Raw genomic sequence first — 24,474 nt, forward strand, 5'->3', positions numbered from 1 at the left:
GGGGCGAGGAGAGGGCTCAGCCCCTCTAGAAGGGCAGGCGCAGGCTGCATTTCCCAGCAGGGCTGCGTTGCAATGCAGAGCTCGGTCCCACGGGACCAGCGATGTCCTCAGGGGCCATCAAGCGGCTGGATGCGAAGCCGGGCTGAATCCCAGGCACAAAGGAGTTGCCTGCCTCCGAGAACCACAGGCAAAAAAAAAAAAAAAGCACTTCCAGGAGGGTCGGATTAAAACAGACGGAGGAAATAAAAGAAATAAAAAGCTCTACTTAAAAAAAAAAAGTGGAAAATTTAACAATACCCAGCGTTACGGCAGGGCTGGGGGGGGCGTGCGGCCAGGCAGCCGGGGTGGGACCCGCGGAGCGATTTTAAGGGCTCGGGAGAAGGAGCAGCAGCTCTTTTGGGCTTATTTGGTCAGTTTTTTTTAAGCGAGCGGTAAAGGAGCTTTCCCAAAAGGCTGTTTATCTGCACGCTTCCTCTGGCAGAGATTTTTCCAGTCTCTGGCAATGTTTGCTCCACTGGTATCTAAGGCAACAGATACCAGCCCCATGAAATCAGCCCCACTCCTCACTAACGACGTTAGCCAGTCCTGCAATGAAATTTAACCTGTGACACTGCTGTACTTTTCATTTAAACTTTCATTTGGAGAGAAGCAGTGTTTGGAGACCCTGCAGTTTGTCCTGCTAATAAAGACAAGTGTTGGGACCTTTAAAGGTGCCATTCATCTTTTGCCTTTATTAAATTCAATTTTCTTAAGCCCATGATACATCATGAAATTAAGAGTTGACATTCCTGCAGAAACAAAAATATCTATCAAACATAAACAGAAAGGGGGGAAAAAAGAGCCCTCTATTACCATGAATTTATGGCTCAAAGTTGATCTGTTTCCACTTTTTTTTTTTATTTTAACAAGCATATGGTTTGTTTTAGATATCCGAAATGTTATTACGGATCTAGAATTTCATTAGTAATTATTACGAAATGGTGAGCACTCAGACACACACGCACACCCCCAACAGCCCGCCTCTCCGGCAGGCAGCCGGGCGCTCGCTCACGTTTCACGACAGCCTGGCGAGCTTAAAATACTCAGCTCCCTCCACCACGGGCTTTCTTTGCTTTCCTCCAGGTGGGGAAAGGCAGAGGAGAGCGGGGGAATTAACAGCAGCTCGCTGTCGTCTCCTTTCTTCCAGCAGCCTGATGGTTCTTACGTGCTGCCCGGAGATCTCCACGCACTGCCACGCGCTGCGACGTCGCCTGCTGCCAGCAGCACTGGGGGCTTTGAGGTCTCGCCCCCCTGCAGCTGCTCCTGGCAGCACAGCCACAAGTTCGGGACATGCTCCAACGATGCTGCGGAGGTCCAGAGCCTGCAAAGAGCCACGAGCTCCCAGCAGAACAAATGCCCCCGCTCGAGTTTTGTAAGCGCCGCAATTAGGTGCTTTATTTACCGCTGCAAAGCGGCTTGAAAGGAAATCCAGGAGTCAAAGCAGCAGCAATAAATAAGCGGCTTTTTATTTTTTTCCTTCCCTCGCCCGGGAAAAGTTGAGCGTGTTTTGTGTTGAGACATTCTGCGCGCGGCTCCCAATTACAGGCATTTGCATTTATATTGTTGGAACACAGCGCTCCTCAAATCAATATTAACACGCTTAGAGGAAGAGGCAGCGGCACCCTGCCCTCCCCTGCGCTGCTCCCCCAACCCCTGAACAATAGGAACCCGCAGAGCCCTGGGCTTATCCAGATCCATTACGGGGCCACTCTCTGCACAACCACCTTGCCTGTATGATTTCAGGGCATTTCGCACAAATCCACGTGCCACCTTGCCCAGATTTTTTTGCTTTTCTTGTTTCTTTAAAATATTTCCCCCAAAAGAGGTACCCGATGCAAGCCCTCCGTGCAACCTGGCTGTCCCACGGCGGGCATGCTGCAGGGCACTGCACAACAGCTACAGATTTCCCCTTAAAAAGCATTTGAAAAATTCCTAAGGGTGTGTGAAATCACGGCTCTAAAGGCAGCTTTTCCCTGCACAACCATCCTAAACGCAGCTCCCCTCCCTGCAACACCCGAGCGGGGATGCAAGCAGTCAGCTGCCTTGATTTTCCTGATAATAGCAGCGATGACCAAGCAGACAACCACTCGTACTAAACGCTCTCCTGTACCAGCACAGACCTCTGGTTCAGAAGGGCAAGCAGCTGAAACTGCACTGATTTCCACAGCGGAACCTTTCTGCTCATCATTTCGGGTCCGGGAGCACTGGCATTACGAGGCTAAAGGAATACGATGCCCTGCAGGACTTCCCGGCCCTCAAAACCTTTCAGTCCAGAAGGCGGCGTGAGAAGAGGACAGGGCACACTTCGGGAGACTGATTTATATATTTGAGGGAGGCCGTGTGGCCTATTCAGTTCAAAAACTACCAGGGAATAATTTATCCCTTACTCCCACCCCCATTTGAAGAAGTTTAATAAACACGAGAATAAAAGATGCCCATAAAAATCAGAGCTGACTGTTCAAAACGCAATAAAAACAAGCAGATGCCTTTGAGAGAAAGGAATTTTTTTTTTTTTCTGATAGGGAAAAGCATAAAACTTCCTACCCAAAGCCTGCTTTACACCTTCAAAAAGGTAAGGGGGGGAGAGGCAGGGGAGTCTGACAGAGGGGACAGGCTCAGCACCAGCTCGTTTTGTTCAGTTTGTTCTTTTTTTGTCCCGTCTTTCAAGAAAAAAAAGTCATTTTATGCACAAGGAGCTTATTTCTTAAACAAACACTCGTGTTTTTGATTTACACCACGGGCTGCTCCTAAATAATTTATGGCGGGTTAAATTTATTGCACAGCCCTGGCCGGCTGCAAATTCGAATTGCCAAATAATTAGATTTTAGGGCAATGCTTATAAATTATCCGCCGATTTGTCCGGACTTGTTTGTCAGTTGCTTTGTGCTTCGGGTCATCTTTGGCATTTCGCTGTTTGTGTTTTAATTGCTGATTTACACTTTGACAGATGAGAGTTGATGCCTCCAAGATCTGGGAGGGGACGGGGGGGGGTGGTGAAGAGCAGGAAGAATCAGAGCTTTTAAAGGCTTGTGATTCTCCTTTTTTTTTCCAAGGCAATTAAAATAGAAAAGGGACATGGTAAGGACAGCCTAGCCTAACAGGTCTGCCTCCCCTGCTTCCATTCAGAGCCTTAATTATTATTTTAACTAAAGCTGCTTCCAAGTGAGCAGCCTCGCACCGGCCCTCAGGGGCAGGAGCCAGGATGACCTCAGAGGTCTTTTCCCCAGTTCTAAATTTTTATTAAACTAACCCAAACTGGGACCATGAAGGCAACACCTCTGTGACGAGGGGCAGCAGGACTCCTGGATCAGGGCTATCCCTTCCCAAAGGCTGCCTACCTGCACGCAGAGGAGCCTCACGATGCTTCTGTCCACGGGAAGTTCTGTGTGCTGATTAACACCAGTAAAAGGTCTTTGGGGAAGCTGCTGACCCCCCAAATTGCTTTTTCCCATCGCTACCTATTTAAAGTACCCATTTGCACACACCCAACAATTTAATACATTCAAACCACTGTCATATCTTGGAAAAGCGTGGCAGGAAATGTGCACCAAAATCCGAACAGGAGGGGACAGGCAGGAAAATGAAAAGATCATGAAACAACGAGGAAAAGATGACACGAAGACAGCAACTGCTCCTTGGTCGCTGAATACCCAAGGGCTTTTCCTTCCCCCCTGCTCTTAGCTTAACCTCACCTTCTATCCCCAATGTTCAGGGGCTGAAACCTAATGCCAAAATCTGGATTTCCTTAGTTTTGAGCTGTCCTTTGGGCTCTGCACTGACATCAAACCTGGCTCATGGTTTCAGGTGCTTCCTTACAACCGTGAGGGTGAGGGACCATTTCTCTTTCTTTAATAGGAGCTGAAACTCCCATCTAATCACATGCCCCCGGGAGCTGGAGCTTTAAGAGAGCCGTCTAGTCCATGCACCTGCCCGAAGGCATCACCACCTGCCCCTAAATCATTTCCGACTTTGTCTAGGCTGTTTTTACAGACTCCAATAAGAGAGACTCACACGCTCCCCAGGCGCTCTGTCCTAGTGTTTCATTAGTCTTATCATTGGAAAGTTTTTCCTAATGCCTCATCTGAATTTCCCTCGCTGTTGTTTAAATTCATGACTGCTCTTCCTATCCACAGCAGACGCAGGCCGGAGCATTTCTCTTTCAGATCTTCTTAAAATGGTCTCAGAATTTTTTTTGAGGTATGGAGTCCTAAGTGAATCTCTTCTCCAGCTCAGATCCCTCCTTGCAGGGCTCGAACAGCAGCATACACATCTCGCACGTGACATTTTCCCCCTGAACTTCTCACTGTGAACACGAGGACTTCTTTCCTATCTGCCATTGTACCTGATGTTTGGAGAGCGGGCTCACAACCCTCATCCTTCCATCCCAAACAAAACCTTTGGTAGGCATCTGCTCGCAACCTGGATCCTGCCTCTCACCATCAGCATTATCTCACCCCCAAAAAGCACAAATCTGTTTTGGTCTTCCCAGCAGCACAGAGCCATCAAGAATAAAGGAGAACCTCCCTCCTCATCCCTGGGATGAGAAATGCAGACACACCAACATTTCAACTCACCTCCTGAAGCGCTACAAGCACGCATTTAACCACCCAGAAAATCTCCACTGACGCAGACAACGATATAAGCCCAACGTTTTTAAGGGAGACTTCACACTCGAACCAGGTTAAAAGCAGCACACGCAAATTTTCAGATATTACCTACTACAAGACACCTACACTACAGCCTTAAGTCCACTCCCTTGAACCACAAGCAGCTGGTCCCCACTGCAGAATCATCAAATCACTTCCAGATCCAACCTCTTCACCTGCTATTGAGCAGCACGAACGATCGATGTTCCCAGCAGCGCTAAAACATCTGGACCGGGCAGAAAGGGCATGTTAGTGCATGTAAATGAACAGCCAAGGGTTTTACAAACATCACAGCTAACCGCTGGTGACAGCACGTTCCTGCCTGGCACTGAGAGCGAAAGGACACGGCCAAGAGCTACGCTGCCAGCCAGCAAGTGCCCAGATTGAGAGACAACACAAGGAGGGAACAAAGGGGAAGGAAGTGTGAGGCTTGGGCACGTCCTGTGCCCTGCTCACCAAAAGGAGCTGAGCTGCACCTTCTCTTTGTGGGGAAGGCTTTGTTGTAATCTACGAGAAGACCAGCTGAATGCACTTAGGAATAGACAGCCTGAGAAGTGGCCTCCAGGGAGGTGATGTGCAAGGGAGGAAGAAGCCGTGGCACCGTTTCTTACCTGCAGAAAGGCACACGTTACCCTCATCAGCTGCTTCACGGCGAGGCGAAGCAACCTTTAACCATGGCACAGCCGACTGCTGGCTCAGGAATGCGCACGGATCTTTTCTTTTCAGGGTGACTGAAGCTCAACTACTTTTCTGCTGCAACAACAAGCCCGCCTAACTCTGCAACTCGTCACCTGAACGACGTGCAATGTTTGCACAGCTAAGGATACAAAACAGCGCAGGTGGGGAGCTGCCCGCTGCCATGCACGGCTGCTGGGGGGCTCGGCAGGCTGCGAGGGCAACGTGACTGATGGCTGAAGGCAGCCATCTCATCAGCCTGTCAAGGGCAGCCCAACACCGGGCAGGTTGGGTCAGGTTAGGGCTGCGGCAATTGGCCCCTCAAGCAGCTGGTATTTTAGGTTTGTTGATATACTAACACCGGGTTTGTGTCTGTAGGTAAGAGACTGCTTTGTATTTTGGCATGTCAGGTGTCTTGCCCGGTGGTCTAGTGGCTGCGCTCTCCAGGTTTGGGTTCGGTGGCTGTTCAGGTTACTGAGCTCGTCAGGTTTGAAATAAACACAGCTAATTCCACTGCCTGGAGCCACAGCCCGTCCTGTCAGCTCCACGTGGGTCACGGCGAGGTTGGCCCTATCACTGCAAGAGCGAGGGAGGTCTGCAAGGCAAAGCCACCGCCCCAGAGAAGGCGGCTTTCGTGGGCTGCACCGCGGCTGGTGCCACCGACATCGCAGCACCAATTCTGAAACGCTGGCTGCTCCCTCCCATCCCCACATCTTCCAAAATAAAGACGTTATTCTCAATACCAGTCAAGCTATTTCACAACAGTCCGGTGGAATTGCAATGAAGTGCATGACATACAGAAAACACGATAAAAAAGAACTGCATTTCTTTAATTTCAGACGCCCCTCGTAGTACATTAGGTTACCAATATTTACGTGCTCTCGGAAGAATTTGTAACAGCTTGGATGAACCAGCTCCAAGGCCTCAAAAAGTTTTTTTTTCCCAAACAATTGTTCCAAAAATTAATGTGAACAGAAAAGCCATCTAAAATAGCTTTTATATGAACTATTTCCTGACACTTTAAGAACTTAAAGCATTACAACATAAGAAGAATGGCGTAACCGCAGCCATGTAGCTTCATTAAACACTGGGTATAAAGTAAGCCCTAATTGGCAAAGAGATGATAAATACGTATTTTTTACTTACTTTTAGTAAGAAAAAAAAAAAGAAAAGGCTTTAAGCGACTGTGTTACATGCATCTTTAATGACATTCCTCTAGAAACACCACTGTAAGAAGCTGAATTGAGAGCTATGTATTTAGAACTACACCCAAGCCTAAGCTGCATGAAGACAGGTAATTGCAGATTAATATTCCACTGTAATACTTACGCACAAGAGTGCTGAGTTAAAGTTGCCATGGGAAACAAGCCTGAATTTCTTCACTTTCCAGCAATTCATGATCAGCCTTAATAAAGGATTTGGCAGGTGATTTCTAATGCACCGAGCTGAACAGCTACACAAAACCCGTGCTGGCAGAGAGCTGCTACGCAGGGATATGTGGCTAGGACACGTAGACTGGCACATATCCCCTGTCTGCCCCTGGATGGGACAGTGACGATCTGCTACCTCGTGAGCCACCTCCTCTATTCCCTCCCAGGACCTCAGCTAGGATTGCCCCAGCAGCTTTCAGGGAGCACTGCCTGAAGAGCACGCAGAAGACACCTCGCAGCCTGCTGGTCCCTCCCGTAGCCTCCTCCCACGTTTGTAATTGCAGGGACAGAGCCCTCCTAGATGTCCAACTTGCCCACTTCTACTACTTCCCCCAAGCACAGAGCTCAGCACACGTGTTGCTAAGCCCTAAAGGTGGTAGAAATCAACATCCATTCACATCACAAGCTCAGTCTGCAAATCACAGCGGCTCAGGAGCAGAGAGGCATCGTGCAGATGTCCCTACCATGGGACCAACACCACGGGTAGAGGAGTATGGAGATGGAGAGGCAGCGATTGCTGTGGCCACTCCAGCTGTGCCTGCCTGAGACTGAGAGCCAGGACAGGGAAAATGCATTTAATGCTCACTTACACCAGCTCTCGAGGAAACGCAGCCTGAAACCAATTTAAACTTGTCTTCATTTGCACTTAGTGTCACCTTAAGGAAAGGCCGGCTCTCATTTGTTAATGGGATTTTGCCAATCAGGAAAATGTGCCATGACCATACAGGTTTATCTGCACTATTACTATCCTACTCCAAATTATTATTACCCTTAAATCATTACTGTTATATTTAAAAATAAATCAGTAATTGAACATATGCTTATTTGCAGTCTCAATGTTTACAGTTTCATGTTGAAGTGTTGAGTAATGTTCTGTATTTGTTCAATTACAAAGTATGTCCAGCTTCATGTGACAGAAGCAATTAAGATGCACACAGTAACAGTCAAAATGCACGTTAAACAAACTTGAAACAAGTAGGACACACTGAACAAAACGATCGGAAGAATTTCATATTTAAAACACGCTGCTTAAGAGAGCAAGGAAGGTATCACCTGTAATTAATCTCTCTGCCTCTGGTGACAGCCTCCTTTAGCAACAAGAAGACCTGAACGTTTCAAACCTTCCTTTCACAGGGAGTGGAAGAGGCAGCTTTCTAATTCCCAACTGATTATCAAATTTGAGCGAACCCAAGACACTGAAGTCAAGTACCTGAAGAATTGACACGAGAAACCAGTAACTTCATCGCTACCAAAAGCTCAGTGAGCAATCCTAGGTCCAGCTGCTGGGTTCTGCCAGCCCAGGGGTCTGATGCTCTTTTACACGTCCAGCCAGCAGGTGTACAAGCCTGAGCAGCGTTTGTTTTTCATGGAAGTGCTTTTAATGGATTACAGTAGAGACTGACACCCTACGTAGAGACAATTTCGTATTCAGCTTTGAACAGCTCTGATTTCTCTCATCAGACTTCTTTATGTTTAAGAAAATCATTGCTTTTTGCCCACTCTGCTGAAGTTGAAGGTGGGATGCACGGCTTGCTGGCCGAGTGGGGCACTGCCCCTCGCTGCAATAATAAAACATGGACGCAGGCAGCTGCAGATCTGAGCTCCTGAATAGCCACTGAAAGCACCAGCCACCATAAACACGGTGTACACAAGGACGAAGGGACAGAAGAACGATTCCCACCTATTAATGCATCTTCTGAGCATCTGAACCACCACATGTACCTCCCTCTACATGCTGACAGAGCACAAAAGAGGCAGGCACTTGCAAACTCTCAGCAGCCAGCAAAGGGAAAAGAGCAAGCGACAAGCTAGAGCTGACAAATGAAGCACGCTACCACTGCCGTGGCCCCAGGACCACTGACCTGCACGCTGCGACGGCTCCTGCCTGACCCCACCGGGCTTCGGATCGAATTCCAAACACACAGGCAAGCTTTAAAGAGATGCGAGGGGGCAGCCATAGCCATCCCTTCCTGCCAAGCCCCTACTGACCTTTGGCTGCTTAAAGCACTACGTGTCACAGACCGTGCCTCCAGTCTTCAGGTTTTCCCACTTACACGTTTGGGGCAGTGCACTTAAACCCTCCGCTTCCTTTTGTGCCTGGGATGGCCCATCGCTCCTAAATACACCCACAAAACCTGCACGCCAAGCTGCCTCTTGGTGCGTTTAAATGCACGCTTTGATTTTGGGGGCGTATCTCTGGCAAGCTGGGAGGAATTGGGGAGGTGACAGCAACCCGCGAGGACGCAGGGTGGCTGCAGCACACTCCTGGTGCTACTGCTCCTCTGCGGACATAGGGCAGGGACCAGGACAGAGCAGAAATGGTAATGCAAAGGGCAGCTGCCATACAGCATGCTAGGGCCACAACACAGATGGCTTCCTGGGGGAATGCTGCTGTCCTCGACCCTCCCTGATCCCCATTTTGGAGGCCGTGCCATGAGACCTTGGAGGGGACAGCACAGCGTGAAAGGGGATGGAAAGGCAGGAGTCTTCAGGGCTCCCCGAAGAGCCTTTCCATGAAGGACTTCCCCAGGGACAATGTCAGCGAGGCTGCCGGCTGCAGGAGAGCACAAGGAAACACTGCGGGAGGGGGAGCAGATGTGGCAGGCACACACCTTGGTGTAAATAAAGAGACAGCTCCTTCTGCTGAGAAGCTGGAACATTTTGAAGAGCAGTTAGTGAGAAATGTGAAGTGCACTGCACAGTGGCAAGTGCACTCTGCCAGACTTCGAGGCTGAGATGGCTAAATTTACAGCTATGACTACCCACTGAAAGTAACTTGGATCACGGCTCAGCTCTGCGTGCAGCCTCCTCATCACATTCCAGTGCATTCGAATTTCATTGCATCACCTACTAGGCTTCCATTCTGCAAGCAACGTAACAAAGGCAGAAAAAGAACTGGGACCGCAGTTAAAACCAGCACCTGACCACATCTGGCTCCCAGGTCTGTCCTCAGACCACAGCTACAAAACCTGCCTGGCACTGCTCCACTGAAAGATCCCGCTAGGAAGACCTTGCACGAACCATTCCTGAACATCCACAGCAGTTTGCTCCCCACGACACAAAACCTCAACAGCAAACAGAGCTAAAGCCGCACTGGTCAGCAGACAGGGAAGGTGTAGGTAGGGGCACGAGCTGACAAACCTCTTTTCTGTAAAGTTGCCTGATTGCAGCCGGCAACTTCAGCCTTTTCAGAAAGCGGCACTGATTTCCATGCAGCAGGAGCCGTCCCCTGATTTGCCAAACTCATTTGTTTGCGAGGACGTGAGGGACTGACAGGCCTCACACCACACTGGATACGACACGGACGCTGCACACAGCAGACAGGAAAAACCACCAGCGAAGAACATCCCCACCTTAAAGGTGCAACAAAATATATAGCAGATCTGCGTTGGCCCAGGCCATTACTTTCCCCGGCAAGGACTTGGGGACAAAGCTCCTTAAAACAGTAGTAATCATATTCCACTCATGCTCCTTTTTACTGCCAGCTGTAAACCAGCTCCCCATGCATCATGGTTTTGCATCAAAATGCGCGCAGACCAAGCCCATATCCGAAGGGACAAGGGAGAGCCGATTTACAGCTTTGACAGGGCTGTGCACCCGAGGCTGAGCGGGCAGCAAATATCCCGACATCGCACTCAGAGAGCGCTTAAAGCTGCTGCCAGAGCTGGACGAGCAGCCACAACAGCCTCCCACAAAGACCCAGCAAAAGGGCAGCGAATTTGCGGTCCTTTTTTCAGGCACCACTGGAGACCAGTGGCACCGCTGGGGAAGAGAAGGGACAGGTCTGGTCCCAGCCTGCAGCACGCCTCCGACAGGAGGAGCCCGAAGGAAACCACGGCTGCACTGGGAAACGAACACGCTGCACCGAGCCATCTCAGTAACGAGATACCCCGTTGATTACTGTCCAGCCCTCAGTACAGTTGAAGCAAAGCAAAGAGAATTTATTCTCAGAGCCAACGCGCCAGCAATAGCAGCAAGAGGCCAGTTGCTCAATGCACAGGAGGGCGTGAAGTCCAAGCTCCATTTCGAGACTCGGAAATTCTGCTGCTTTGTCACTAACCCAATATTATACTTTGTCTTTTCAGCATGTTTTTCCAATTGAAATGGAAACCCTAGCCCCATCCTGCTGACAACTGAGAATATATTTACTACGTTGCTCTGCACTATTACGGGAGGACTGCCTGCAGAAAAACATCTGAGCCTCAGGTGGATCTCTGCACATCTCAGGAGGTAAAGCACTGAAAAACTGCCCCGAAGCTGACCAGTTCATATCTCATTACACTCCAGAGTTAACAACCACACAAAATAACTTCAGTAACAGCTTTTTTTCCTTGCAGAATCAAGCAGGGTTGCTGGGAGTACTCTACCAATGCAGGTTCCCAGCCTGCAATTTTTAAACCCTCTCCACTTCAGGCAGCTGACAGGCATGCATGGCTTTAAGTAGCATTTCTGATATTGTATTGTCGCTTCCCTGATGGAAATCATGCTCCTCCTGTTTGTTCCTCACAGTGCTCCTGACAGAGTGGGTGATGGCTAGGAGCTTTGGAGGACCAACAAAAGGAAGAAGGTGGCAGAAACCAAGGGAAATGAGCAAGCGAGCACCGTGTCTTTGCCTTCCCCCTCTCACAAAGGGCAGCAGCAACTCACGAGGGGAAAATTAACAGGCTCAGCTATTTACCTGAGGATGAATCTGTGGTTTGTCACACGTGGCCTCAAAATCCAGCACTAAGAAGTAGTGATATCTCTGTGGAGGGAAGGACGACATTGCTGCCATGGAAGCTCCGAAGCCGTGGGACGCCAGTTTCCTGCTTACGATGGAGCCGTACCCTTTGAGAACACCAGGCGGGCGGAGGGAGCACACAGCTTGTCTTGTCCTTGGAAGTAAGTTTTGGGGAAACTTTGCTGCTCCAGTATGGAGGAGTGCTATCATTGAACATCCAGAGGCATCTGAAACTGAAGAGAGACTCGTGTTACTTAGGCACATCTCATCTCTGCCAGCATTGCTCCGCTGCACTTTCCATCGGGTTTTCTCCGTGCTTCCCAGTGGAGGTTCCAGCACTGCAACCTGGAATAACAGCAACCTGCCCTCAGCACCACACCTGCCATCTGGACTGAGCTCACGGCATCCAGAATCACAGGTAACTGGAAATTAACAGCTCTAAATGAAGAACCACAAGCCATACAACACAGATTACACCTCCCCGTTGGACCTTATCCTCACAGAACACAACACAAACCACAACACGTGAAACGCCTGACCTAAACCTATCGAAATTTTGGAGCCCTTTCATCTCTTCATATACAACACAACTTCTGATACACGGCAGGAATTCAACACCAACACTACCACCCATTGGAACAGCCTGGCCCTGAAAACGCCTGATAAGCACACCACAACCTCCCCATCATGCCACAAACCCACATGTCTGGGGGCCAGAGGAGCCCTTCCAGGGGAAGTTCTCGCTTGCCCCAAGTACCAGGTTTCCCTGAGATGTGATTCCAGTGCTGCACTGGATTTCTCACTTCAGGGATTTCTCTGAGGAAGATCCTGGTACAACAAACCCAAGCTGTCCTTTCAGTAAAGCACAAGCCAGGCTTTATAGGTTATGATCTTCCTCCCCCCTCCCCAGAAATACCTCGCGCAGCCACCCCCTTCTGATGCTTGTGTTGAGTAAGGGCTATTTAATAAATTACCCCACCCACAAGAGACTGTCTGGATTTCCCCCCTACCCTTTTTCTTTTCAAATGCTGCAGGAAAAACCTGCTCCCAGGTTCACATTTATGGAGATGAGAGCAAGCCCTGCTCACGGAGCTGGCACTCAGCGGTGGCAAAACAGGTGAATTTGGGCAACCCCATCCTCCCAAGCAAGGATACAGCAGGGCGTAATTCCCCACAGACATCACATGTGGGGCTGGGGACAACGGGCACAGCCTGCTTTTGGCTCCGTGCACAGCCCCATCGCTGCCCAAGCCCAGCCACACATGCGCTTGCCTCTCCTCCCTGAAATGGGAGAGAGGAAGCAGAGGACTCGCAGCCCGCGCCCCAAGTCGCTATTTGCACAGAAGACAGCATTTGCTCTTCCCCATCCGTTAGTCCGGCAGGTAAATAAGGCACGTGCCAAAACACACACTTAATGAGGTAAATAACACGCCTCCGACAGCGGCTAAATCTGTATTTACCTGCGAGCCCGGCGGAACTCGGAAGGCCCAGATTAGGAGCTAATTGCGGCTGAGCAGGCTGCGTGCTCCGAGCAAACACTCGGTGTGCACCCTGCCCTTCGGAGGGCTGCGGGGCAGGGAGCACCCGGGCACTCCACAGCTGGAAACCGGAGGAGCCGGGGGGGTTTCAGGTGGAGCCAGTGCCCACGGTGTGAATGTGGCTGCACCTCGTGGCTCTCCTGTTGTGGAGGAGCACTTGCTGCACCAACGCAGCGAGCCTGGTACCTGGAAAACTGCTGACACAAGTCACAAAACCACAATAACCGGAGCCACGCTGCAAGCACAACACCGCTTTTATCCTAAAGGGGCTCAGCTCTGCCTACTGCTTCTCCATCTACAGCTTTCACTGTCATTAACAAACGCGTTACCACCCGACAGAAGTTACATTCGCTTCTAACCTGCCCCAAATAAGAGAGATTTGAGGTGTCCGTGCTTTCAGTCTTCAAGCTAGGGGTGCGTGTAGGGTGATTCTGGGGGATTTGGGCTCATCGCCATGTGGCCCCAGTAGAGCCAGGCAGGTCCATGCCACGCGGACCAACGTGGTGTGCACCCAGTGCCATCAGCCATCCCATCATCAACATGGGGAGCAGAGGGAGCCATGCCCTGAACGAAGGTGTGCCAGTGGGGGATTTCCTGCAATTCCCCTCTGCAGGCTGCATGCAAAGAGGAGCAGCCCCCCTGCAAGCCCCGCACTGCGAGCCAAATGAAGTTTTAACTGCGTGTTTACCCAGCCACTGCTCCAGGTGCCCTGGGAAGACCTTACATCATCTGCTCCGCCAGGGTCAGAGTGCCTCGGAGCACAAGATAGCTGGTGAGCAAACACACTTTATTAGAAGTCACGGAAAGCATTTATAACTGCTATGACAATGCAAGGCACTAGTAATTATCCTCCACTTTTTTTTTTTTCCAAAGGGACAACAATGCAGGCAGCACGGCTTCAAAAACCAGAAGCCCTGCTCCATCCTGACAAACCCACATGTTGCACGAGCCCAAATCCACACCTAAGTGAGAAAACACACTGCCTATGCACACAGGGTCAGATCATAACCTCAGATAGTGCAAACTGCCACATCTGGCTTCCAACCCGCCTAGGTTAATATTTTATATCACAGAGCTCCAATTCCTCACAGATATATATAACAGGACCACGAGCAGAGGCTGGACTTGAGGAATTATTTTGACAGACTGTACGCAGACCTAGGAAAACGTGACAGCATTTTACACCTGCAACACCCAGGAAGAGGGAAACAGCCACGTGTGCTGGGTTGCAGCTGGAAGATCAAGTCAGCACTAGGTGCTGTGTAAGTGCACCACACGACATCACCAGCTATCATCAGCAACTGGCTCTTCAAATTAAAAAATATAAATAAGTGGCTGTGTCAAAGTCAGCAGGGCACCGCAAGGGCTCAACCTGCAGGGCAGCCCCAAAGCCAGGGCACAAATCCATCAATGGCAAGACTCATCAGCCTACGATCTTGAGCTCAACGGGCTCTTCGCACTTAACATAAATGCTTATTTCTACAACCACACCTAATTAAAGTCACCTGGCAGCAAAAGATGGCATAACTTTAACGGCTTGCTTTTAACCCAAAAATATTCCTTCACCGCTCCGTTTGATTAGCTGAAGCAGGAGGGGGGAAAAGGAATGTTTCTTGGGTTGCCCCTCCAACCTTAAAGGATTTCTTTTACGAGAGCCTCCATTTACATGCTAAATTACTTTATGTTATGGTAAAACGGCCTTACCACAGTATTTCTATAAAAAAAAAAGAAAAACAACCTAAATAACAATGCAAACTAAAATTAAAAAAAAAGCAAGAAATAAAAAAAAAATAAAAGCAAGCTTTGGGAGTAGCACAGCTCAGTTTATTCCCTAAGCAAAGCCTGAGCAGAGGCAACTACAACTCCTGGTCTCTGGCAGACAGCTAAACTCAAGGCTAGAGCAACCAAAACCAATCCAAAACGTAAATCAAGTTTGTCTCATTTTATTGAGTTTGATTCATAAATAAAGAGGATAAAAAGAGAGGGCAATAAAGATGCATTTTGTGGAATAAAATTGCATACATTTAGCAACTCCTGGAACAGGGCATGGCCAAAAGAAGGCAGGACTTCCAATTTGGGAGCTGTTCAAATGCGTACTTGGGAGGTCAAATGTGAGCCCATATTTCAGTTGTGTGTAGATATAACTGAAGAACAATAGAGAGATCTTAGTTGTTTTTAAAATTATTAACCTAAATCATTAACCTAAAACAAAATATTTCATGACAGAGACTACAGTCCAAGAGATGACAGCACCTGGCTAGCCTGGGAGACGGGAAACAAGAGACTTAAGGACAAACCCAGCTGATCCGAACTGGCACTCTCCAAACTTACAAAAAATAATACATAAAGTAAAACAAACAGAACACAAAGCTTTGATAACTGCTTTAATGATGTGACAGGATTTTAGACAGGTAAATTTGCTTCTTGAAGTTGTTAACCTCACCGCATCACCTCCTGAGCGTTAATCCAGAACTCCACTTCTGGCTGGGTTTGGCTGCGGCACCGCTAGACAACCAAGACCAAATTTTGGAAAATTCGTAACATAACCTCCCCTGAGCACTGCCACGGGATGCCTACATCCTGTCCCCTCATTCCTCATCACAGATACACCTCAGCCTCAATCATTTGGTTCTTAGAGCGCTCCAGAATCGCTCGCAGCTTCTTCCCACTACAGACGAAGATGCCCCTGTTCGCAGGAACTTAGAGGCTGAAGTTAGACCCAGTGCGGTACGGGAGGGTAACAGCAGAGAAGGGGTTCCAGGGGCAACTTTTTTTTTTTTTAAAAAAAGAAATAAAATAATAAAAAAAAAAAAGCAAGCAAGCTTTGGGAGTAGCATGGCTCAGTTCCTTCCCTGAGCAAAGCCTGAGCAGAGGCAACTACAGCTCCTGGTCTCTGGCAGACAGCTAAACTCAAGGCTAGAAAAACCAAAACCAATCCAAAATGTACATCAGGTTTGTCTCATTTTATTGAGTTTGATTCATAAATATAGAGGATAAAAAGAGAGGGGGCATTACAGGAGAGATGAGCGAACGCAGGAAGGATGCAGGGCACTGCTGGGTTCAGTTCTCACCCGTTCCTCGAGCTCATCCTTCCTGCTGCGTTCCTCGGCTGCTATCTCAGAGGCACGGGCTCCGAGCACCAGCATCTCCTCCATTGTGACGCCACAGACGCGAAGGCTTGTGAGATCACAATGAGCGAGGCGGTTTTTGGGGCTACCGCTCCCTACGAGGCTGGGAAACAAACACAGCTCAGTTGACGTGCCGCACAGCGCCACCCGCGCCCACCGCCCAGGAGCGCTCCCGAAGACGAGCTGAGCAATTCCGCTCCCGTTTTATTAGGCCACCTCCGCGAGGCAACCCACTTTTGTCACCTCCTTGGCTGGTCTCTTAAGAGAGGCTTTGCTGGGTATTTTTAAACCTCCTCCACGAGGAAGCGCGGATCAGCACACGGACCTAAGCTGAAGTTGGAAGAAGCTCCACGCAGCAAAGGACTGGTCACTTAGAGAAAAGGCAGGAGGGAAATGACAAAAAGTAAAACAAAGAAGTAGGAGGCAGCATATACAACATCAGGTCGGAAAGCTGCAGAGGAAGAGCGGGTTGAGTACTGCAGCAAAGTTACTGAGTCCAGACAGGAACCCTCTGGTCCAGTCTCCCGCCTCTGCACGGGAGCCATAAAAAAGGCCCTGGGGTGAAGCTACACAAAATGGGGTTAATCACCCCAAGAGGTCTCGGGGGCCAGGAGCAGGCAAGCCCATCCTTCCCGCTCAGCCTGATTCTCCTGCTGATTATCTCACACCCAGTCCTGCGCTCGTCAGGCCTTGCCATGAGCCAATTCAACCACAGGAACCCATAGAAGGGCTAACACAGCCAGAGTAAAACACCATTAAAGCAAGATAGTTTCCTTGCTTGATAGTTCCCAGAGAAGGTATCCTGGCTCTAGCAGCACAAACACATGAAACCTGAAGTCAGCAAGCCCATCGGGCCATCCCGCCCGAACCTCATGTCATGCTGGCCGTAAAGTTTCTACTTCATCACTCCTGAATCGAGCCCAAAGGCTCAAACATCTTTCAGAAAAGTTTCTGGCCTCGAGCTGCAGCACCGAACATGGGGGCTCCCAACTACCTGCAGCTCGTTCCAGTGGTCAACCACTTCACTGTCAAAAAATAACACAATTTTAACTCAAACCTCCCCAGCCGTGGTCTTTGGAAATAGCTCTGAAACTTATGGCACTGTGATGCTCTCAACCCGCAGAGCTCCCTGCTCCAGAAGTAAGAGATTTGCAGCTACCACGCTTCCAGGCAGGGCAAGCTACTGCTGCACATCAGCCTAGTTCTGTGAGAGGAGAAACACCAGCCAGCCTCTTGTTTAATGGGATGCAGCACGCACAACCACTTGGTTTTCATACACGAGTGCCACAGCTGCACACCTTTGTTATCTTGAAGGTTAATGCCTAAGAGTGCCAAATGAATCTTAGTAAACTCCTCACGTTTGATCTTCACATATGAAATCTGGAAATGTTAAAAAAAAAAAAAAAAAAGTTTGTACTCTGCCAAAGGTCTGTCCTGCTGGACAGGGAAATACACGCTGCAAGCAGGGCAGCAGCTACAATAGGGCACAGGTTCCACACAACCCACCCTCAGCAACCCTGAGAAACCAGCACAGAAGATGTTACCTCTAATATCCAACCACTCAAGGAAAAAAAAAGTCAACTTCAACAAGTACAACTGAAATTATGAAAAACAAAAGTTGGTTAGGAGCGAGGTATCACCTGTCCAACAGACCTGGAGGGAACACAACCACTCAGCTGGCACCTGCCCAACACAGGTGACCTCTCCCGGGGGGGAGAAAAGTTGCCACGTGGTAGCTGGCAGCGACAGCTACCGCTGCTGCTCCAGCACACACTGTGAGCAACAGGTTGGCCTCTTCCTTGTGAGGGAGGCACAGCCGCTTTGCAGCCTCCCGTGTTCTCCTGGGGAGATGACACCACCAGCCAGCCCCACCCCTGCACAGCGCCAGCCCTGCGCCCTACAGCCCTGCTGCCCTGTACCCAGAGGCGGCTGCTGGGCCCACACAGCAGCAGAGCCAAGCATAAAAACTTCACGTACTTCAGCCTCTTCCAGAGCTTTATTTCCAAAATTAAAAGGAGGAAAATAATAATAGTAAAAAAAAATAAAAATATCAAATTGAAGTACCTCCCAACTGCAAAGCAGAACCTTAAGGTCACATCAATCCATTTCGGCATACACTCAATTCAAGAGTTTCTTTATTTAGCACCAAGCACATTAGCGTGTTTGCTTTTTAATGCTTTAACGGGTTCCTTCTTCTTCTGGGTTTTGGTAACACTCAAATCTGTCTGGCTATAACACTTTTTTTTTTTTTCTAGAAACAAAACTACACCATTCACGTAAAGCCACCCAAAGTTTGATAGAAACAAGAACTGTAAGAGGGACACTCTTTGAAACGAGACAAGCGTTTAGTCCACGCAATAAATTAACATCAAAGTTCAGCTGCAAAGACCAAAATTAAGTGCTTGAAAGGGAACAAAAATATCTGAAATCCAATTTCCCAAGCCCACACACTGAAGAGTAACCAACTGGACCTCTAGCACGTTATTTATTTTAAGAACAATTCATTCTTGGAATAAAAAACTCCACCAACTTTACCACAAAGCGAAGAGATGCACAACTGAATGCCAAAATTAATCCCAGCTACCTTTAGAAAAACAAAGCCCTCCGACAACTCTCTGTTAACATCTGATGGGACGAGCCTCACGAAGCTGCACCTGCTCAGAGCCCCGCACACCTCACCCATCCCGAGGCTCGGTGCAAGCTTCAACCAAATGGAAAACTCCCCGGTCCCTTCCACGGAAAGGGCTTTACGAGCTCCGAGCAAGCAGCAGCCAGCCAGCCACCCACCCACCGCCGAAGCCCAGAGCTCAGTGAGGAGGAGGATGAAGCAGAGAGGAGGCACACCAAGAGTTCGGCTTACAACGAGCACGCAGACCCACCGGACACAGACTTTAAGAGACAGAGCGCGAGGGGCGAGCACCAACACCCCCCCCACACATCCCAGCCGAGAAAAATCAACAAACAAACAAAAAAAACACAAAAAGGGGGTGAAAATAACAAGAAGGGGGGGGGAAGGCCCCCAACCTCCTCCTCCCCCACACCCCCAGGGGCCCTCCCCGCGCTGCCGCCCCCCTCCCTCTCTCCCTCCCCCCCCCATCCCCTCCCATTACCGGGGTGCAGCCCCCGCCCCCCCCCGGTACCGGGTCCCCCCCAGCCCCCAGCCCCTCTCCCCGCGGGCCCAGCCCCGTTGCGGCCCGTGCGGCCCCGCGCAGCCCCGAGCCGCGGCCGGGCCCCGAGCGGCCCAGGCCCCGCCACGCCCCCCCCGCGGCCTCCCCCCCTCAGCAAGGCCTCACCGGGCCCCGGGGCCTTGCCCCTTCCCCCCCTCCTCCCCAACCGACCCGCTCCGGGCCTCCCCCTTCCCCGGGCCGGCCCCACGCCTCCCCCCGGCCCCTCCCGGCCCTGCCCGGCCCGGCCTCGCCGCCTCCCGAGGCCCGGCGGCGCCGCTCCCCCCCCCCCGGTTCCCCGGGGCCCCCCCCGGGCCGCGGCCGCTCCGCACCACGAGTCCCCGGCACCGCCGCTCACCTCCGCGCACTCTGACCTCTGACCCCGCTCTGAGCGGCAGCGCCGCCAGCCAATCGCAGCGCCGCCTGCCGCCGCCGGGGGCGGGGCTTCCTCGCCGCGGTTGGCCTCCCGGCGTCAGAGCCCGGCCGGAAGCGAGGCGCGGGGCATGCTGGGGGTTGTAGTTCTGAGGGTGTGTGTGGGGGGCAGCGCCTCCATGGTGCTGTGCCCGCCTCCTGGTGGCCCCTGGGGCGAGGCTGTGTGGGGTCAGGAGCCCCTCGGCCCCACTGGTGTCCCCAAGTGTCCCCCTCATTACCACTGATGTCCTCCTGTCACCCTCGGCCACCCCTCGTGTCCCCAAGCACCACACTGATGTCCCCAAGCACCACACTCATGTCCCCCACAGCGCCCACCCCTCCATCTCCCCACACATCTCCCCATCTTGTCTCCACAACCCACCCGCTGCGTCCCCGCAGCCCACACCGTCACATCCCCCAATGCCACGTCCCATGTCACTTGAGGCCAGCCCTCCATGTGCCACACGGAGCCTGCAAAATAAATACCAAATGCTATGAAGATGTCCCCATCAGTCACTGGCTTCCAGGCTCCTCTGCATTCGTGCAGCTCTCTGATCCTAAAACCTGTGTCTGGACCTTGCCCGGTCTTTGCTGGACATCCCTAAGCTAGCATCACCTCCCCATTCCACGGATGGCACCTTCAGCTAGGATACATGCAGCATACCTGCAAAGATGCCTGTCTATAACCCCTGAACAGCACAGCTGCTATGCCAACCATACCTTGAGAATGCCACTGCTTGCATTTTGCCTTCTTCCTCGCTCCCCTCGTTGACTCACACCTCTGCACCTAAGGCATTTCAAGCAAGCAGCTCCTCTGCACTGTCCCTGGTGCTCCTCGCACGTGTGAAGAGTAAACTCCGAGTCACTGACTCGTGGCAAATAGGACTGCGAGGGATCTTAGAGGTCACCTCATCCATCCTCCGTCCGCAGACAGCAGCAGCCCTATCTCTCTGTCATCTTGCTGCCCCCTTTCAAATCATCCCTGAAGCCTTCCTCAGGCTCTGTGCCTAAAAATATTTGACAAAGGTAAGCGCCGGGGTGCAGAGAGCACTGGCTGCCACTCTGTGAAGTGCAGTCTGCTAGCGCAGTCCTGGCTGCCTGGCCATATCTGCCTGCTGCCCGTCTTACATCAGCTTGCTGGCTCTTCAGGCTGAATTCATCCTTTTTGTTCTGTTTGTATGCAGCCTTGAACTTTGGAGGCCTGAATCATGAAAGTAGCATGTCAGAACTGTAATATACCAACTGCAAGCCATTTAATAATAGAAAGAGTTCCTTTAAGTCCTTTTGGATTTCGCATCTCTCAGCCTCCCACCCACACAAGCAAGTTTTACTTCTAAGCTCAGCCGTACTGATGTGATTTGTCAAGCCTTTGGTGACTGATGTATGGCTTGCCAAAGAGCACGGGAGAGTGAATATAGGGCTTTTCCGGCGTGGCGTTCCGTGAGCAATCTGTAAGTGCCCTCTGCCAGCCCCTCCTCATCAGGGATAGCAGAGACGTGCTGGAAATGACACAGCAGCCCCAAAGCTTAAAATTTAGGACTCGCAACCTGCCTGTGAGTGTTTCTAGTAGGATGAGAGAGGAAGCCTTTTCACTGCTGACCTCTGGATGTAGCAGTAAAAAATAATCTTTTTCGCCGTCTAGACAAACAATCAATGGCTCAAAGATGCGTGCATGTCTCTTTTTCATCAGCCAAGCCTGGTGCTGTTTCCCAGGCTTGTAGGCACCGCAGCAAGCAGGAGATTTCCTCCTGACCCTTTTTGTGGCAGGGAACTCCTTTCCCAAGCTGAGCATATGCAATAATGCAATAATGGAGGGCCACATCCTGGCCCATGCTAGCCTCAGTGTCCCCTATGAGGTCTATGAAGTCTATATGAGTTTTCTTCCAAAGGCTGTGGGACAGCAATGCAATTGCTGTCAGCAACTGTACTACCAAAGAGATACTTTTTTTTTCTTTTTTTTTTTTTTTTTTTTTTTTTTTTCTTTTTAACAGAGCTCTCAGATGCTGGGGAAGGATCCTCAACCAGCTAGAGGAGAACCACATCTTATAAATATCACCGCTGTTTCTACAGTGTTAGTATCTAAGGCTGTCTTATGTGAGTGTAGATGCCTCAAAAGAACGCTGTGGGCCACTGAAAATGTCACCTCAGATTAATCCAGCTCACTCCAGGGTTCTGGAGAATGAAAGAAGGTGATCAATAGATATCCTGTGGCTGGCCCAACGCCGGCCCTCCCAGCTGATATGCATGGCTTCTGCAGCACATTCCCTGGGAACTGCTCCCCTCCCCAAGTGACACCATCTGTGGCACAGCTATGAAATGCAGAGGTGAACAACTGCTATGGGGCCCTGGGCCAGCAGTACAGAGAAACTGGGATGTGCAGATGGGGAAATATGGGCAAAAGGGCTGACAGTTGCTGATCAGGGTTACCTTATTTAGTTTGTGTGGCATGACCATGCCAATCCCATGTCCGCACAGCCTCAGGACCAACATAACAAGCCCTCTGTCAGCCCAAGAGCAAGCAAGAGAGTTTCAGCAGCAGCTCTGGTGTCTTAATTGCTTGTCCTACTTTAGAGATCTGGGGATGGCTATAAGCAGTGCAGAGGAAAGACTGTCCAGACTGGAGCAATGTTGGGGACTGTCCTGATTAAATCTTCAAACATCATCTGGAAAGGTCAGCCTGAAGCTTCCAGCAGTGCCCCCCTCTCACAGCTGGATCTCTGGTGCTGCCGCCAGCAGACACAGCAGCCTGGACCACAGCTATAACTTTAATTTGTTTTAAATAACTCATAGTTCCTTAACACAGCATCGCTTCACTCTGCACAAATGTGCATCCACCTTGGGGCTGATGGATGGGCAGGGCTTTAAGGAGAGGCAGCAAAGTGGTGGGGCAGGGCAAGGCAGGAAAACAAATAAATCCCACTGACTGCACATCGCAGCTCTAGGGAATTCTTGTGTTAATGAAGGGCTGAGCACACCTTAGCCCAAGATGGGAATCACGCCACAGTTCAGCACAAACAAGGAGGGAGGCTGTCACTGACTGCCTCCCCAGCCCTGCCTACGGTGCCTTCTGGCTGAGGAGTTATGGAGCACAGCGCCTTTTAACGCAGCAGGATTTTACAAGATTATGGCACAAAAAGCATCACCTCATTTTAAAGGCAACTCCTTTAGTTCTGTTCAGCTGCTTATGCTGAATGCAACTTTTAAATGTCTTATAATACACATGACAAGTAGTCTTGTATCACTGTTTTCTACTTAACAAGTTAATAATGTGCCAACTCAAATCCTTCAGTTACTAACGCCACCGGTGGGACTCATTAAGCAACGTGAACACATATTTAAGGGAATACTAATATTCACAATGTACATTTTTATATTCATGTTGTCATTCTTGAAACCACAGCTCAGTTCATGTGTTCTGCTGAAACATTTGTTTGCAGAGGATTTCTCTCTCCTCTTTTCTCCAAACACATATACTATCACTGGGGTATCATTCTCATGAATGATATTAATGACAGCTTGTCATCATGGAAAGCTATTCCTAGCTGTCAATTAAAGGGTGTTTTGAAAGGAAGCAGCTCGTTCAGCCCCGTGGGAGCAAGTGTGTCTCATTGTTTGACAGTGACCCCCTGATGGATTTGGGAGCGGCAGCAACAGCAGCTTGGTGGGGCCAAGAGGTTCGCAGATGCAGCACTCGGCTCGTGGGTGATAAAGACCAGAGATTTTAAAGGTGCTGAGGTCCTTAATCTAGGAAAGGCAAAAGGGGATTTCAGATCATAAAAGCCCTCCACATGTAAGAGTGTCAGCCAGCCAAGGAGTCCCAGGGATACTGAGCACACTGCTCCATCACATAATATAATTTCCCATTCAGCATCCTAGTCAATTTATCAACCTCCATCTTCAAATATGTTCTTTTACTTGTCCATGCTAGCCCGTCTGGAAGGCTTCTTCAGGTCTTCTCTGCCTGACAGATGGGAAACTTCCTCTAATTCCCAGATAACATGTATTCACAGATAGTTTACACTCAATTGCTCTGGCAGGATGGTCCTTGGCTTTAACTTGTTTTTGTTTTTAACTCCCCTGGTGTATTTCTAGGCAGCTCTCAGATTCCAGTCATCTTTGTCATCTTTGTTTTGCTGGGCTAACAAAACCCCGTTATTCTCTCCTTGCCACTTTGACTTTCCGTGTCCCACACCACCTTAGCAGACCTCCTCTGCACCTGCTCCAGTTTCAATTAAATTTTCTTGAGCACGAGTGCCCAGACTGGTATGTGGTATTCCCGAGCCGGGCTCCAAGGCCTCGCACCATATTTGTCACTTGACCCTATAAATATCACTCATATAAACAAGCTTGATTTCTATATTTCCCCCCTCAACAGGGTGGTCCACTCTCAGGGCTTTCTTGTTCCTTTTATTTTCCTAAGCACTCCTTGCACAGTAATAAAAATGTACAGACTCAGTGGGGATCTGTTTTAACTTCAAATGTGCTGATTCAGTTCAAAAACCATTAATTCAGCCGGAATCAGGGCCATGGGGTGGAAATCCTTTTCCAGTTAAAACAGAGGTGAGAGGGACAGCCTGTGGCAAGCTAGGAAATAAAGCGTGTTAGAAAAACATAGCAGGACATCAGAAAGTGGCGATTGGACTGTGCTAGAAGAGCTGCAGGGCATCCCAGACAGCTCAAACCACCACTGGTCACCTCTGCAGAAGATCTGCTGTAGACAAGG

General features: G+C 50.0%; 1 protein-coding gene across 3 annotated transcripts in view; it reads right to left on the reverse strand.

The window, feature by feature from the left end:
• ERI3 (ERI1 exoribonuclease family member 3) overlaps positions 1-19,838 on the reverse strand; it is a 109,116-nt gene extending 89,278 nt beyond the window's left edge. The window contains exons 1-2 of one of the 3 annotated variants that reach the window (XM_027462460.3): positions 19,699-19,838; positions 11,469-11,743 (exon numbers count right to left, since the gene is read on the reverse strand). In XM_027462460.3, the coding sequence (XP_027318261.1) occupies positions 11,469-11,720 (252 nt within the window). In that variant the 5' untranslated portion in view covers positions 11,721-11,743; positions 19,699-19,838. Of the gene's footprint in view, positions 1-11,468; positions 11,744-16,119; positions 17,497-19,672 lie in introns of those variants that run through there. The other 2 variants (XM_027462461.3, XM_005028746.6) reach the window with 2 other exon arrangements.
• Positions 19,839-24,474: the final 4,636 nt, after the last annotated feature.

Source organism: Anas platyrhynchos, chromosome 8, assembly GCF_047663525.1.
Source record: "Anas platyrhynchos isolate ZD024472 breed Pekin duck chromosome 8, IASCAAS_PekinDuck_T2T, whole genome shotgun sequence".
NCBI classification, from domain to species: domain Eukaryota; kingdom Metazoa; phylum Chordata; class Aves; order Anseriformes; family Anatidae; genus Anas; species Anas platyrhynchos.